The sequence below is a fragment of the Coregonus clupeaformis genome, chromosome 1, assembly GCF_020615455.1.
Source record: "Coregonus clupeaformis isolate EN_2021a chromosome 1, ASM2061545v1, whole genome shotgun sequence".
Lineage (NCBI taxonomy): Eukaryota > Metazoa > Chordata > Actinopteri > Salmoniformes > Salmonidae > Coregonus > Coregonus clupeaformis.
In genome coordinates this window covers 45198103-45213963 of record NC_059192.1, presented here as the reverse complement: position 1 = coordinate 45213963, position 15861 = coordinate 45198103, and the positions used below count along the sequence as shown (strand labels likewise).

At 44.1% G+C, this 15861-nt stretch overlaps 1 protein-coding gene across 1 annotated transcript in view; it reads left to right on the top strand.

Annotated features, from left to right (window-relative positions):
- Positions 1–15861, top strand: part of LOC121569233 (vertebrate ancient opsin-like) — a 43744-nt gene that overhangs the window by 5766 nt on the left and 22117 nt on the right. Inside the window, exons 2-4 of the mRNA XM_041880035.1 lie at positions 1563–1773; positions 8884–9001; positions 9189–9422. Coding sequence (XP_041735969.1) covers positions 1563–1773; positions 8884–9001; positions 9189–9422 — 563 coding nt within the window. The remainder of the gene's footprint in view (positions 1–1562; positions 1774–8883; positions 9002–9188; positions 9423–15861) is intronic.

Below are 15861 nucleotides of genomic sequence, written 5' to 3'. Positions count from 1 at the left end.
GCAACTCCACGAGGTGAGATCTTGCATGGAGCCCCAGGCCGAGGGAGATTGACAGTTATTTTGTGTTTCTTCCATTTGCGAATAATAGCACCAACTGTTGTCACCTTCTCACCAAGCTGCTTGGCGATGGTCTTGTAGCCCATTCCAGCCTTGTGTAGGTCTACAATCTTGTCCCTGACATCCTTGGAGAGCTCTTTGGTCTTGGCCATGGTGGAGAGTTTGGAATCTGATTGATTGATTGCTTCTGTGGACAGGTGTCTTTTATACAGGTAACAAGCTAAGATTAGGAGCACTCCCTTTAAGAGTGTGCTCCTAATCTCAGCTCGTTACCTGTATAAAAGACACCTGGGAGCCAGAAATCTTTCTGATTGAGAGGGGGTCAAACACTTATTTCCCTCATTAAAATGCAAATCAATTTATAACATTTTTGACATGCGTTTTTCTGGATTTGTTTGTTGTTATTCTGTCTCTCACTGTTCAAATAAACCTACCATTAAAATTATAGACTGATCATTTATTTGTCAGTGGGCAAACGTACAAAATCAGCAGGGGATCAAATACTTTTTTCCCCTCACTGTAAGTGTATGTAAACATCCGACTTCAACTGTATAAGAATGACTGGCGTGACCTTGGCCAATAAGAAAACTAAAGGTGGTTAGTGTCTGAAGAATAGGAGACTAAAGCCCCGTTTCCACTGGCACATAAAATTAGGGCCAAATTTGAGCTAGCCCACCAAGGCCAGCCCAACCTGGGTTGACTTCAAAGTGCCAATGGAAACTGGGCTTCAGCTGCCTGACTAAACTAACCAGAAGGGAGTGCCAGAAAGCTGGCAGTTTTTACAATGGTTCTAGGTAGCCCATTTTATGTAGAGTGAAGTGTAGAATGGTAGTATTTAGCCAATTTTATGAAACGGGTTGTTTCGATCATGGATGCTGATTGGACGAGCATCATTCCAAGCGGTGCTGTATTCGCCAACACAGGCACACCTATGCTTGCTAACAGTTCCATCTGAATTATCACTGACCCTCCATAAGAATATAATCATGTTCAGGTTGCTGTCCGAATCATCTATTGTATTTATCTCAACTTACACATTATTTCCCCTTGCTTCTAGCCTAGTATTTAGTTTGGTAAAGCGGGGTTAACATAAGCGTGACTGAGTTAGCTGAAGTTGGCTAGCTAGCTAGCGACAAGAACGTTAGTCAGCCTGCCTAGCAACCATTTTTGCTAGAACGGACGACCAGTCCTTTTACGTAGCAACTATGCAAAAATTATTTAGTGTGTCTGTTGCAACATTACCAAAATAACTAACAACCAGATTTTTGTCCGGACTATATCTTCTGGTGGAAGAATGAAATTGTATGAATTTACTTATGAAGATAATGTTTTTAATGAAAATATGTCATTCATTGTTATTTTAATATGTTGGTAATCGTTATATTAAAATCAATAAGGCATGCAAGTCAGTGCTATGTGATGTATATAGTCACAGCCAAATTGGTAGATGTGTTTCTTCTGGGCCCTACAGAATGCCCTTTGCCTGTGTCTGTGTCTCCTCTAAGGGATTGTGGCTATGTGGTCCCTGGCAGTCCTGTCCTTCGAGCGCTTCTTTGTGATCTGCCGGCCTCTGGGGAATGTTCGTCTTAGGGGGAAGCATGCGGCGCTCGGCCTGCTGTTTGTCTGGACCTTCTCCTTCATCTGGACTATCCCTCCTGTGTTCGGCTGGTGCAGCTACACCGTCAGCAAGATCGGCACCACCTGCGAGCCAAACTGGTGAGAGGCAACTGAGAGGGAGCAGAGAGCACACGTAAACATAGATGTACAGCAACCTCAACCTCCTGTTTGTATCATAAATGCACGCAGGCACAAAAGGGTCATTTTTGAATTGCAGTGGCATTTGGGCATGGCATTTTGTATTTGTATTTATTTAAATGTATTTGGGTAAATCTGCCCTTTCTTAATCAACAAATATGGTAGCTTCATTATTTTAATTTTTTTTGACTATTATGATAACATTGTGCCAACAGTCGCAGTAGGAACACCAATGACAGATTTTAGGTAATTTTGGATTTTCATCAACACTTTAAAAATAATTGACTAACATAATATCATAATCATTTTGTTCACAGTGTAATTTCCTTTCATTTAAATTAAAAATGCCATTTTTTTCTATAGACACACAATTATCAATGGAATCCTCAAATGTATGACATACTAAAAGGGTGTGATTAGCAAATTATTTTATTTAATATAGACCCCTCCCCCGATAAGAGTTTATCACAGGAGGAAATGCTCAAGGTCCGTGTATGTCTTTGTAAGAAGTGATTTTCAAGGCGGAAACACCAATGACATCAAACTAAGGGATATTATTTTACAATTCACTAGTACTTCATACAACTGGCCACTGAGTTGATCAGTGCATATGCCCAGCGTCCAAGTGCTGGCTGAGTTATTGGGGTGGAGAAGAACCCTAACTGTTTGTCCTTGGATGATGTTGGGCATGTCACATGCATGTGTGTCATAGTGGTATTTTGCTGTCAGCCCTTTGGCTTGTTTTCTTGGAATGACATTTTGTACCACTGCTTTCCATGGGTCTTCACCATCCATCACATCCTTTTTTAGGAGTGTTTTGGCCATTTTCACCGCTGATTCCGCTTTGGCTGTGATACGATGATGACGTCACATGTTTAAAGTCCCACTCATCAGCAAATGTTTGAAAGTCCATTCCGGAGAGGGGGGGCATTACCAGAAACAACAGTGTGGGAAACGCCATGTCTGCTGAACTGCTTTTTGCAGCATTCAATGATGGTGTCTGATGTGGTGTCAGTCAGCTCGTCGAGCTCCCAGTAGTCTGCGTAATAATCCACCGTGATGAGGTAGTTGCTTTTGTTGACTGTGAGTAAGTCCATCCCGATCTTGGACCATGGGAGGGGAGGGATTTGGTGGGGGATGAGTGTCTCCTTTTGTTGTCTCTTCTGGATGGTTGCAGGTTGCACATTTGCTGATAAAGATCTTTACGTCCTCCGTAATCCTTGGCCAGAAAACAGTCCAAATATCAGTCCATTTTCTGTGGTGAGCTCCTCTTTGTACGTCCAGAAATCTTTCAGTGTGTGACTCACAGCCTGTTTGGTTCCAGGCCAGCCATTATTGATTTGTGCGTACAGAGCTTGAAACAGTGGGTCCTGGGAACAGTGTGCTTTGATTGACTCCACTGTCTTAGTTGAGATGTGACATCACTGGTGTGATCCACCTGTTCCAGGTCAGTTGTGGCTAGACCCATAGCGTAGACTGTGGCTGGTGTTTGCATTTGTCTGTGCTCTGTGGTTGATTGAGCTGTTCTGAACAGGAAGGCAGCTACATGTAGTTCTTTGCCTTGTTTGTATTGCACGTGGAGTTGGTATCTTTATAGCCTTAGCAACATTCTCTGCAGTCGCTTTGGTGCTGTGAGTAGGGATTTCTTGAAGATCGTCTCAAGCAGTTTGTGTTTGCTGTGTATTGTGATGAACTCTCTGCCATGCAGATACTGATCAAACTTGTCACATGCAAAAACAATGGAGAGGCATTCTTTCTTAATCTGTGCATATCTTTGTTCTGTCTGAGTCAATGTTCTGGAGGCAAATGCAACAGGTTATCCTTTCTGTAGAAAGGCTGCGCCCAAACCTGTCTCACTGGCATCACACTGCATTGTGACTTCATCATTCAGGTCTTAGTATTTGAGCACTGGGTGTTGTGTGACTAACTGTTTGATAGTCTCCACTGCTGCGTCATGCTGTGGTAGCCATGTCCATTCAATGTCCTTGTCAGTCAGTCTTCTGAGCGGCTCACACATCTCAGATAGGCGGGGCATGAATTTTGCAAGATAGTTCACAAACCCCAACAGCCGCTGTAGTGACTTGACGTCGGTCGGTTTATCCATGTTCTGAATGGCTGTTATTTTCTCTGGGTCAGGGCAAAGGCCCTCTGTGGTGAGAAGATGACCCATGTATGTCACACTAGGTAGCTTTAACCGGAGTTCCTTTTTGTTCAGCTTCAGGTTGACATCTCTTGCTCTCTGCAGGAGAGCTGTAAGGTTTCTGTCATGATCTGCCATCGCCTCTTCGTGTGTGTCACCACATCCATAGAGTAGAATGTAATCTGCGATCACACTCACTCCTTTTAGTCCCTGTAGTGCTTCACACTGTCTGCGTTGGTATTCTTCAGTGACTGGCTTGATTCCAAATGGCATTCTCAGCCATCTATACCTGCCTACATGTGTCCAGAAAGTTGTTAGATAGCTGGTCACTTCATCAAGTTTGACTAGCCAATATCCATCTTTGGCATCGAGTACTGAGAATACCTTTGTGTTGGATATCTCTGGTAGAATCTCTTCTATTGTGGGCATCTGGAAGTGCGATCTCAGTAAGGCTTTATTGAGTGCACTGGGGTCCATGCATATTCGTAGTTTATCAGGTTTTTCAATGACAACCATGTTGCTGATCCACGGTGTTGGCTCTGTGACTTTCGTGATGATATCTGCATTGTCCATTGAATGTATGGCCTTTTTGATCCTTTCCTTCAGTTGAATAGGTATCCGTCTTGGTAGCTGCTGCACAGGCCGGGCTGCATTGTCTACTTCTAGGTGTAGCTCTCCAGGGAGGCAGCCAAGCCCATCGAACACGTCCTTGTACTTGGAGATGATCTCCTCAGTTGTCATGATGACCTCAGTGGATGTGGTGCTTGGGGTGTCGACATGATGTAACACATGGCTGTGGTTCACATGTAGTAGGCTGAGTCTTTCAAATGTGTCAGCTGACAGCAGAGGAAGCTGGGATGTCTCCATGACCTGAAATGTAATATGAAACATTTTCCATCATGTTCTGCTTTGAGATTGCATTCTCCTGTTGGCTTTATCAGTGTGCCGTCATATAGCTTGAGTGTAGCTTTGCTGGGTAGTAGAACTGGATTGCCGTCTTGCATGAGTCGCTGTAGGTCCCCATAGCTTATGACATTCACTGTTGATCCTGTGTCTAGTTTACATTTAATTGTATGGCTGGGGTCATATGTCAATGGCTCATCACTGAGTGGAGCTAGCTTAAGGTTAATGAACAATTTTTTCCCTTGTCTTCCACAGAATTAACCTGTGAGATGTACCACATTGCATCTGTTGTTTGGTCATCTGACTCATTATCTTCCTCTAATAGACTGAGTTGAGGTTTGTGTTGTGCTTGTTTACAAACTCTGGCAAAATGGTTTTGTTTTCCACATGCTTAACAGGTGACACCGTATGCTGGGCATTTGGCTTTGGCATGTACTGACCCACAGTAATGACAGGGTAAGTCGTTTGGCATTCTATGTTTGTTATTATCCCCTGTAAACTCTGTCTGTTTACGACCATATGTTTGGCGTTTTGATTCTGAACGTCGCTCACGGGAGGTATAATGTACAGTCTCTGGTTCACCTCCACCAATTGTCCTGATTTGCATTTGTTCTTGTTCACTTGAACGACACGTCAATGGCTTTGTTCAGTGTGAGGTTGGGTTCTCTGAGCATGCGCGCTCACACAGCTATATCTTTAGTGCCTATGACAAGCCTGTCACGGACTAGTTCCTCTCGTAATGCGCCACATTTACGTGTCTGCTAGCTTCCTCAGATTTGCAATGTACTGCTCTGATGTTTCACATTGACTTTGTTCACAAGCATTAAACATGTACCTCTCGTAGGTCATGTTCCTGGATGGCTCAAAGTGTTTCTGTAGCGCCTCTAATTTCTACTGGGTCAGTTCTCTGCTTCAGGCATATAAAGATTCCGCTGTAAGAGATGACATTTCTTTCTCATCACGGTTAGCAGAGTTGCTATAGCAGACTTTTGCTTCCTTTTCATCCAGACCGGTAGCTATCTCATAGTTTTCCCATTGTGCTCGAAAATGTTTCCAGTTGTTGTATGTATCGCCCTTCATGTCCATAGGCTCTGGTACCGGAATTACCGGGTAAGCCATTGTTGTCGTTGTTGTTATTATAATACTTTTTTTGTTGCTGGTTAGCTAGTTGGCACGTCCCTTCCTACTGTGCATTTATCCGTGTGTCGTTTTGATATTTTGATTCGTCAAGGATATACCTATTTGGTTCTGACTTCTGACACCATGTTTTGTATGGTGTTTATTCTATACAAGAGCAAGGTAATGCTGATTAGAAGGTCTTTACTTCAGGATCACTCTGAAGCATGCATACAGCTCCATTCAGTGCATAGTAAGTCATGCTGAACTTGGCTCACTAGGACTATATACTGTAGTATCACACTCAGATACACATAACAGCAGCGCCATCTATTGGCTTGGTGACATCTCGTAACAATTATATTTGTTATATATATTTTTATTTGAATAGCCTTCTTTGTTTTTATTGCTCTATATAATATATTACTTTCTAGCATTCAAAATAATAGATAATAGATAAATCCTAAAAACACAGCACTACAACTCTACTCATTACTACTGGAACAAGCCAATTTGATTGCACTTAGTACTTTAAACAATGCATTAAGGTAACGTTTTGCAGTATGAAGGAGTTGCATTATGGTTTGTCAATGACAAACAGTTCAATACTGTGTAAAATAAAACATGTATGATGTGTAACTATTTGTCATTTTAAAGTGTTTTTCATGGTTGCAAAGCCAAGGGATGCAAATGCCACCACAATTCAAGAGTGACTGTAATCCTCGCAAGGTGAGCTATTGAAAGGTATTGAAAACAAGGGTGTCAATTATTTTCACCCCTACCTTTTTGAGAATTAAATATATTTTTCAGAGCAATTGTATTAGTATAAAATAATATAATTTTCAAATGTTTTGGAGCATACACTAAAGCTCAATTTTTGAATTATTTATTTCAAACAGTAATTTATTCTAATCTTTTTCAAGGGTGTCAATAATTTTGGACCCCACTGTATAGCATTTTGCAAATAAAATAAAAGTGATAGATTTTAAACAAACACGTCCATCATCGACAACCCCATGCCATGATTAGATAGTGAAAAAACACACCAATCTCTTTCATAAGTTCTTTAAATAATAAAAGCTAATTTACCATTTCTGAAAGTGGATATATAGCATTTTGGAATTAAACTCTTCATATACTGTAACTACTAGCTAGAAGTTAAGACTAAGCCTTGTGTGTGTAACTTAGTTGATGGCACCTTGCGAAGTTATCTCAACTTCACAATGGAAAAACACTTTCAAGTCAAGGAGTCAAGATTATTTGACCCTAAGGGGTGTGCTCCTTCTAGAGATCATGGTAATGTTGTTAAGCATTGCTAATCAAAGGGAAGCAGGTAGGGGGGCTGATGAGCACTGCCTCTGTTCCATTGAGAGAGCCATCGCTAAGGCAGTGAAATACAGTCAACAATGCAATTATAAGCCACATTCAAGGATATACATGATATATCAGTGTCCTAACTTGTCACTCTGCGAAAACATTTGGGTATGTCAGAAAACATTTGGGTCATGTTGACTTCCCAGCAGGGACTGAGGAAACACAGATGTAGGGGTCCACATGCATCCACATAATGCATTTTCAATGACTAATTTATTCAACCCAAGAATCATTAGAATACACACTATTCACATGGTTCAGAATGTTAAAGAGGTAAACTTTTCAATTCTAGGTATTGTGAAAGTTATTAACTTGATGAAAAATGATGTTCCACCTTACAAGCCAGTATACCATTGACTTCCATTCAAAATCCCCTAAAATCCTTAAAACCTATGGGCTGTGACAGGCTGATAAGGCATGCATTAGGCTGGGAATGTAAATCAGTAGGGCGCAGGGGGACTGTGGGTGGGGACATTTTAGTTGGGTGCATCTCCCTAAACTCAACTTCAGATTTTGTCCAAAACCAGTCTAGAGTCTGTCTCTGGTTCTGTGAGAATGAATCCCCAGCTTGCCGCCTTTGATAGCGGTAGCAGTTATTAAAATGGAAATTACACAATTAGGCTTCCGTCAACTGGCCCCTGGGACCCCAATTATGTGTCCCATAGATTTGCTTCAGCTGTAGAATTCCCACTTTAATTGCAGCTCAAATGAGGCACAAAACAGAATAAGCCTATCTGACAGGTCCAATACAACCCTTCTCCTCTGTCAACATAATGTCACACACTTTTATGGTGTCCTTAAAGGCTGAATCTACAGTTGAAACAATAACCAAGGCACCCCGCCTCTGTTTTGGTAAAAAGCTGAGGGATGGGCCTGGATAAATGTAGCCACTCTCAGATTAATACACAGAGCTATGGATGCAGGGACTGACCATCCATAATATCAATATTATTGTTTTAACCATGTTTTGAGGCTATACAGTGTTTGTTTACATTTACAATGTTTACAAACATTGGGGGGAAACTAAGCTCATGAGGCATTTATAAGTTAATAATGGGTATACACTGAGTGTACAAAACATTAAGGACACCTGCTCTTTCCATGACATAGACTGACCAGGTGAATCCAGGTGAAAGCTATGATCCCTTATTGACGTCAGGAAGGTGTCCTTAATGTTTTGTACACTCAGTGTATATAATCAATTCATAAGGATGTATATGGATGTAGCAACTACAGATTGCCCCTTTAAAGTAGCAGTTAACTTAAAAAAAAAAAAGTTTTTGTTTGTTTTCGACATCCCTAGGGTGTTGTCATTTTTACAAACCATTTTTACATTTGTTAGCTGGCTCCAAAAATGCTTGTCAGGAGATGCTGGACATATGCTATATAACCAACTTATACTTTTAAAAACAGTTTGAAAATAAGCTTAAACTTGAAAAGAGTGAACTATCCCTTTAAATACAGACTAAGCCATAAGGCTGGGCCATGTAGCAAATGCTGGAAATGTCATTCAAATGTTTATGTTCTACTTTCCTCAGGTACTCCAACAACATTTCAAATCACACCTACATAATCACCTTCTTTGTGACCTGCTTTATAATGCCCCTGGGGGTGATAATCTACTGCTATGGGAAGCTCCTACAGAAGCTGAGGAAGGTCAGTTCCCATTTATAAAATACTGGAACTATTGGGAGAGGATGCAACTGAACCAAAGTAGTCATTGGCCAGGCTTGTAATGTCTAGTAATTACATCCTGTTCAGCTCTTAAAGTCTTTAAATAAACTCACACAGCAGACTTTCTAGCTCAATAACCGAAGGTGTTTGTTGTCACGTCAACCCTAAGGTGTCCCATGCCAGGCTGGCTAACGCCAAGAAACCGGAGCGTCAGGTGACCCGCATGGTGGTGGTGATGATTGTGGCTTTCATGGTGGGCTGGACGCCCTACGCAGCCTTCTCCATCATTGTCACAGCCTGTCCCACCATCTACCTGGACCCCAGACTGGCTGCCGCACCCGCTTTCTTCTCCAAGACGGCTGCAGTCTACAACCCAGTCATCTACGTCTTCATGAACAAACAGGTATCTCACTCTTTTCCTCCTGAACGCATTGCTACTTATGATATTCTCTGGCTTCTTCATTTCACTCGAAGCTAATAGAGTATGGATATGTGATATTGCTGTTATTATTGTTGTCCAACGGTTTAGAGGTAAATGTATATCTAAATGTATATCTCTCTTTCAATGAGCAGATGAGCCAGAGAAATCAAGAACCGCTGTGATAATAATTAATTAATTTGTAGAGCGCATTTCCCATGCTCAATGCACAGGATACCTTTTTATAATTGCAAAATGAACTGGTACTTGCCTGCGTATCGAGGAGCTAATGCATTTTTAAAGCAGACATTTATTCATACACCATACAATATTTAAGGACAGGCTAACACCCAAAAACAACAGACTGAAAAAGAACTGTCAGCTGAGTTTTCCTCTAAGGCTTTCATTGGAAGGGTTAAAAAGGGATCATATCTGTAATTATGAAGTGTAATTGACACACATCAACACCATCATCTCAGACACCCTGGACCCACTCCAATTCGCATACCGCCCCAACAGATCCACAGATGACGCAATCTCAATTGCACTTCACACTGCTCTCTCCCACCTGGACAAGAGGGGAAATAACTGCATATACATATGTGATAATGCAGTTCAATGACTACAGCTCAGCATTCAACACCATAGTCCCCTCCAAGCCCATCACCAAGCTCAGGTCCCTGGGACTGAACACCTCCCTCTGCAACTGGATCCTGGTCTTCCTGATGGGCTGGCCCCAGGTGGTGAGGGTAGGCAACAACACCTCTGCCACGCTGACCCTCAACATGGGGCCCATCAGAGATGTGTGCTTAGTCCCCTCCTGTACTCCCTATTCACCCACGACTGCGTGGCCACGCACGACTCCAAAACCATAATCAAGTTTGCTGAGGACACAACGGTGGTAGGCCTGATCACAGACGGTGATGAGACAGCCTACAGGGAGAAGATCAGAGACCTGGCAGTGTGGTGCCAAGGACCAAGGAGCTGATCGTGGACTATAGGAAAAAGGGGGGAGAGCACGCCCCCATCCACATCGACGGGGCTGTAGTGGAGCAGGTCGAGAGCGAAAAGTTCCTTGGCATCCAAATCCCTAAGGACTTAACATGGTCCACACACACCCGCACAGTCGTGAAGAGGGCATGACAGCGCCTCTTCCCCCTCAGGAGGCTGAAAATATGTGGCATGGGCCCTCGGATCCTCAAAAAGTTATACAGCTGCACCATCGAGCGCATCTTGACTGGCTGCATCACCGCTTGGAATGGCAAATGCACCGCCCTTTACCACAAAGCGCTACAGAGGTTGGTGTGGACAGCCCAGTACATCACTGGGGCTGAGCTACCTGCCATCCAGGACCTCTATATCAGGCGGTGTCAAAGGCCCGAATTGCCAAAGAGTTCAGCCACCCAAGCCATAGACTGTTCACTCTGCTACCGTCCAGCAAATGGTACCAAAGCATCGGCTCTCTGACCAACAGGCTCCGGAACAGCTTCTCCCCCCAAGCCAAATTAACATTCGGTGCCTGCTAAATAATTTTCTTTGCAGGCACCCAATGTTGCCAAGAGTAGCTAAGAACGGGAAACCAGATGCTTTTAGAGAAAATATAATTCAAAATAACACTCACAGATAAAACACTCACAGAAAGAAATGAGCAATTCCAAAAAATACAAATTCCAAGGTCTCTGCACTTTCTCACTTGGCTTTTACAAACAAGGCTATCAGTCGAACTAACCCTGGTATGCATTTCTGTAGGCACATTGATTAAATGAGGCCTGGTTTCTCCTTGAAAGCACCAACCTGTGTATGAAGGCAGTTACAAAGCCACCATTAATTTGGTCAATCATAGCCATTAAAGAATAGTTTTATATTTTGTACCAAATCTCTATTTTTGATGTAAATGGCAGTTACAACGCCACAAATCATGTGCATGCTTTCTCGTTCTATTTGTGGTGATACTGATGGTGTCTCAGGACTGAAGGCTTCTACAGCGACCAAAAAATAGTATTCTCCCCTCTCTCCCCCCTCTCCTGACTGAGCCTTGTTGTGAAGGCAATTAGAGAACGTTGGCTACAGTGCAATCCCAGCCAGAGTCGTATCTTTCTCTGGTCCCAGCACAACTTTCACTGCACACAAGCAGCTACTGCACTGAGAAAGGGGTTGTTGAAGAGGAATGCTAGACACAGTACACTCTGTGCCTCACACTCTGCTAGCATTACATCCTGTGTACTCGGCCATGTGGCAAAATGAAATACATTTTCTTAGAAGAATGCAGGTACATCCTGCTATGTGCCATATCATAATAAATGCCATTTAGCAGACACTTTTTTTCAAAGTGACTTAGTCATTGTGCATACATTTTACATATGGGTGGTCTCGGGAATCAAACCCACTATACTGGCGTTGCAAGAGCCATGCTCTTCCAACTGAGCTATACAGGTCCACTGTACCACTCACCAAAGCTCTTCTGACACACACTTCTGCTTTGTGATTGTAATGGCAATTGGCATTCATGTCCAGTGCACAGAAATATGGGAAATTAATTGTGTCCTCCATGTAGCTGAGAAATGTGAAAGTTTTATGATGGTTGCCTTCTTCATTTTATAGAACCTTCTAGCCTCCAGAATAGCCGTTCAATTGGACGGAAAAAGCGTTGTGGACGTTCTCGGTTATGGTGCTCAAGCTATTTTGTTGACTGTGAACACATTCTCATTTACAGCAACGACCTGGGGAATAGTTACATGGGGAGGAGTGGGGATGAATGAGCCAATTGGAAGCTGGGGATGATTAGGTGGCCATTATGGTATGAGGGCCAGATTGGGAATTTAGCTAGGACACCAGGGTTAACACCCCTACGATAAGTGCCATGGGATCTTTAGTGACCACAGAGAGTCAGGACACCCGTTTAATGTCCCATCCAAAAGACGGCACCCTTACAGGGCAATTTCCCCAATCACTGCTCTGGGGCATTGGGACATTTATTTTTAGACCAGAAGAAAACGTGCCTCCTACTGGCCTGCCAACACCACTTCCAGCAGCATCTGGTCTCCAATCCAGGGACTGTCCAGGACCAACCCTGCTTAGCTTCAGAGGCAAGCCAGCAGTGGGATGCAGGGTGGTATGCTGCTGGCAGATGAAGCTATTCATATTCTTATTTCATGAGTTTAAGGACCAGACATTGAAAAGGGTTTAGAATATTTATTGAGGAAATTGAATGGATGTGAGAATAAGGATTCAGGAGAGGAATGAGAATGGACCGGATTAATCCAAGCGCTGCAGATGAAGGATCTGGGGGGTGGACTCTAGAGTTTGGCTTGGAATTTCAGGGAGACATCATCATCAGGCCATGGTAAATAGGCTGCTGTGGTGATGGCAATCCCCAAAAAGAGATATCCAAGTAAGTCATACCCTGGAGAGGAAGTGAGAGGTTCTGGACTGCATGTGCTGAATGGTTGCTAATATATTTGAGGTAGTACAGGCATATGGACAAGATGCCCATGGAATGACCCAACCTTAGACACCAGGAGAGCTAGTAGAAGTGATAGTGGCAAGTAAAACACTCCCTTGAAGGAAGAAAACATTGAGAGGAACCAGGCTCAGCTGGGGAGCCAATCCTCTTTTGTCTGGTTGGGTAGGATTCAGTGCTTGAGGTATATGGTATCGTGAAATGAGGCAGGGACTGGAAGACTGTGCTTGAGTAAATGCAGGTTCTGAGAGATGTTGCGGGCTGTTGTCAGAGGAATGATAGGCTTGAGAGGACCAGCGTCCAAGGAGATGTACTGTGTCTGGGATGCCGTGTCAAGATGCTATGGATGCAGCTCCGATGCGGAAGGCGTGTCCGGAGAATTGGTCAGCAGGATAGCCGTACATGGATAGTTTGTCTCAGATGGGAATGGAACCATTGGCGAGGCGATGGAACCAGATTTAGTAATGAATAGTGGATTGGATGGAGAGGCATGTTGAGATTGTTTGAGCTGTAGAAAGTACAATAGGTGAGTGGGTCGTAAGGGCTGTGGGTAGTTGAAGACTTGAACAGAAGCAGTTGGTTCAATGATCTAGGAGAGGGTCTCAGCTAGTAAGACCAGGGGCCGAACTGGCATGTAACTGGCTGAGCTGGCTGGGATATGGGAGTTCATTGCTGGTAGGGATGGAAGGTGAGACACTGCGGGATCAGCAGGACCGGAGGTGAAGAGAGAAGTCTTCACTGGCAGAGAAAGAGGGTGAGCCGCCGCCGGAGTGTCGAAGGGAATCGTAGTAACCGGTCGTTGGAGCTAGGGGTAAGATGGCCGAAGGAAGGGGGGGCAGAGCGGAGCTGCAAGCAGAGGCAGTAAGGGGGATGCATCAGGGGCCACTTGCGTCGGGCAGACAGGATGCAGGCAGGGTGGGATGGACAATCTCAAAGGTTGCAGGCGATGGACAGCCGGTGGGCGAAGAGGCTACAGTACAGCTATCAAGAGCGCCCGAATAGGTGCTGACATTCTACTGCAGCAGCCTGGAGGCAGTGACAGCCGAAAACAGGCAATGGCAGTTGTAGGTAGTTGGACCACCAAAACGAGCGGTCAGATCCATAACGATGGAGTGGTAGTCATCCAACTCCTAGTGGCGAGAAGGGTGAGCCGAGCAGATGACGTCTCTGTAGTACAAGAAGGCCAAGGATGGCGAGGTGGGGAGAGAGGTAGTCACTGGCAGAGAGAGGGGCCAGAGGAACCTTGTAGGATCTGCTGGTGAAGCGAAGAACAGACTTGATGCGAATTGAAGTGGAGTGTGTTGAGTGGAGGAAGAGCCATGACGGCCATCGAGAGGGAATGGTGAGCCTGGAGGGCAGGGCTACGCTGTGACCAGCAGTGAGAACTGGAACATCGAGGCAATCGGCTCACTGAACTGAGAGAAGGTCACAGCTGTGAGGAACATGGGCCGGGCCACAGCTGGAGCAATCCATTTATTTATAAAGCCCTTTTTATATCAGCAGATGTCACAAAGTGCTTACAGTATACAGAAACACAGCCTAAAACCCCAAAGAGCAAGCAATGCAGATGTAGAAGCACGGTGGCTAGGAAAAACTCCATAGAAAGGCAGGAACCTAGGAAGAAACCAGGCTCTGAGGGGTGGCCAGCCCTCTCCTGGCTGTGACGGTGGAGATTATAAGAGTACATGGCCATGAAGGCTAGATTGTTCTTCAAGTTGTTCAAACATTCATAGATGACCAGCAGGGTCAAATAATAATCACAGTGGTTATAGAGGGTGCAACAGGTCAGCACCTCAGGAGGAAGTTGGCTTTTCATAGCCGAGCATTCAGAGGTCGAGACAGCAGGTGCGGTAGAGAGCGAGAGAGAGAGAAAGGGAGAGAGAGGGTCGAAACAGCAGGTCCGGGATAAGGTAGCAGGTCCGGTGAACAGGTCAGGCTTCCATAGCCACAGACAGAACAGCAGAAACTGTGTCGGCAGCATGACCAGGTGGACTGGGACAGCCAGGAGTCGTCAGGCCAGGTAGACCTGAGGCATGGTCCTAGGGCTCAGGTCCTCCGGGAGAGGAGACTGAGAGAAAGAGAGATGGGAGAATTAGAGGGAGCATACTTAAGATCACACAGGATAGCAGATAAAACAGAATAAATACACCAGATAGGACAGACTGACCAGTAGGTACCACTAGTGTACACTGTGTTGATCAAGGCCTCGAGTAATGGACCTATTTTCAACAATTGTCTGGAAAGCCTCAATGCTTCAGGAAGGTTTGTTTCCCCATCACTAACAAACAGAGTAGAGGTTAGTGAACGAGACCTGACAGGAGCAAATTGCGACAAAAGATTACAATTAACATGAAATTAGTAGCAGCTGGTGCTTGTTGAGTTGCTAGGGAGCTGAGTTCAAGGCAACTAGTTAAAGTGGTTGCATTCAAGTCTGGTCCTCTTTCCTGCATTTTAGTTCATTCTTAACACCATTAAGTTGACACATTTTTTACCTAAGTGCCATAGTTGCTTTCTTGTTGTCCTAGCTTGGAACATCATCAAACAAACACAAAATCAAAAGAAATCAGCCAAGACCTCAGAAAAAAATGTCTGGTTCATCCTTGGGAGCAATTTCCAAACGCCTGAAGGTACCATGTTCATCTGTACAAACAATAGTACGCAAGTATAAACACCATGGGACCACGCAGCCGTCATACCGCTCAGGAAGGAGACGCGTTCTGTCTCCTAGAGATGAGCGTACTTTGGTGCGAAAAGTGCAAATCAATCCCAGAACAACAGCAAAGGACCTTGTGAAGATGCTGGAGGAAACAGGTACAAAAGTATCTATATCCACAGTAAAACGAGTCCTATATCGACATAACCTGAAAGGCCGCTCAGCAAGGAAGAAGCCACTGCTCCAAAACTGCCATAAAAAAGCCAGACTACGGTTTGCAACTGCAGATGGGGACAAAGATCGTACTTTTT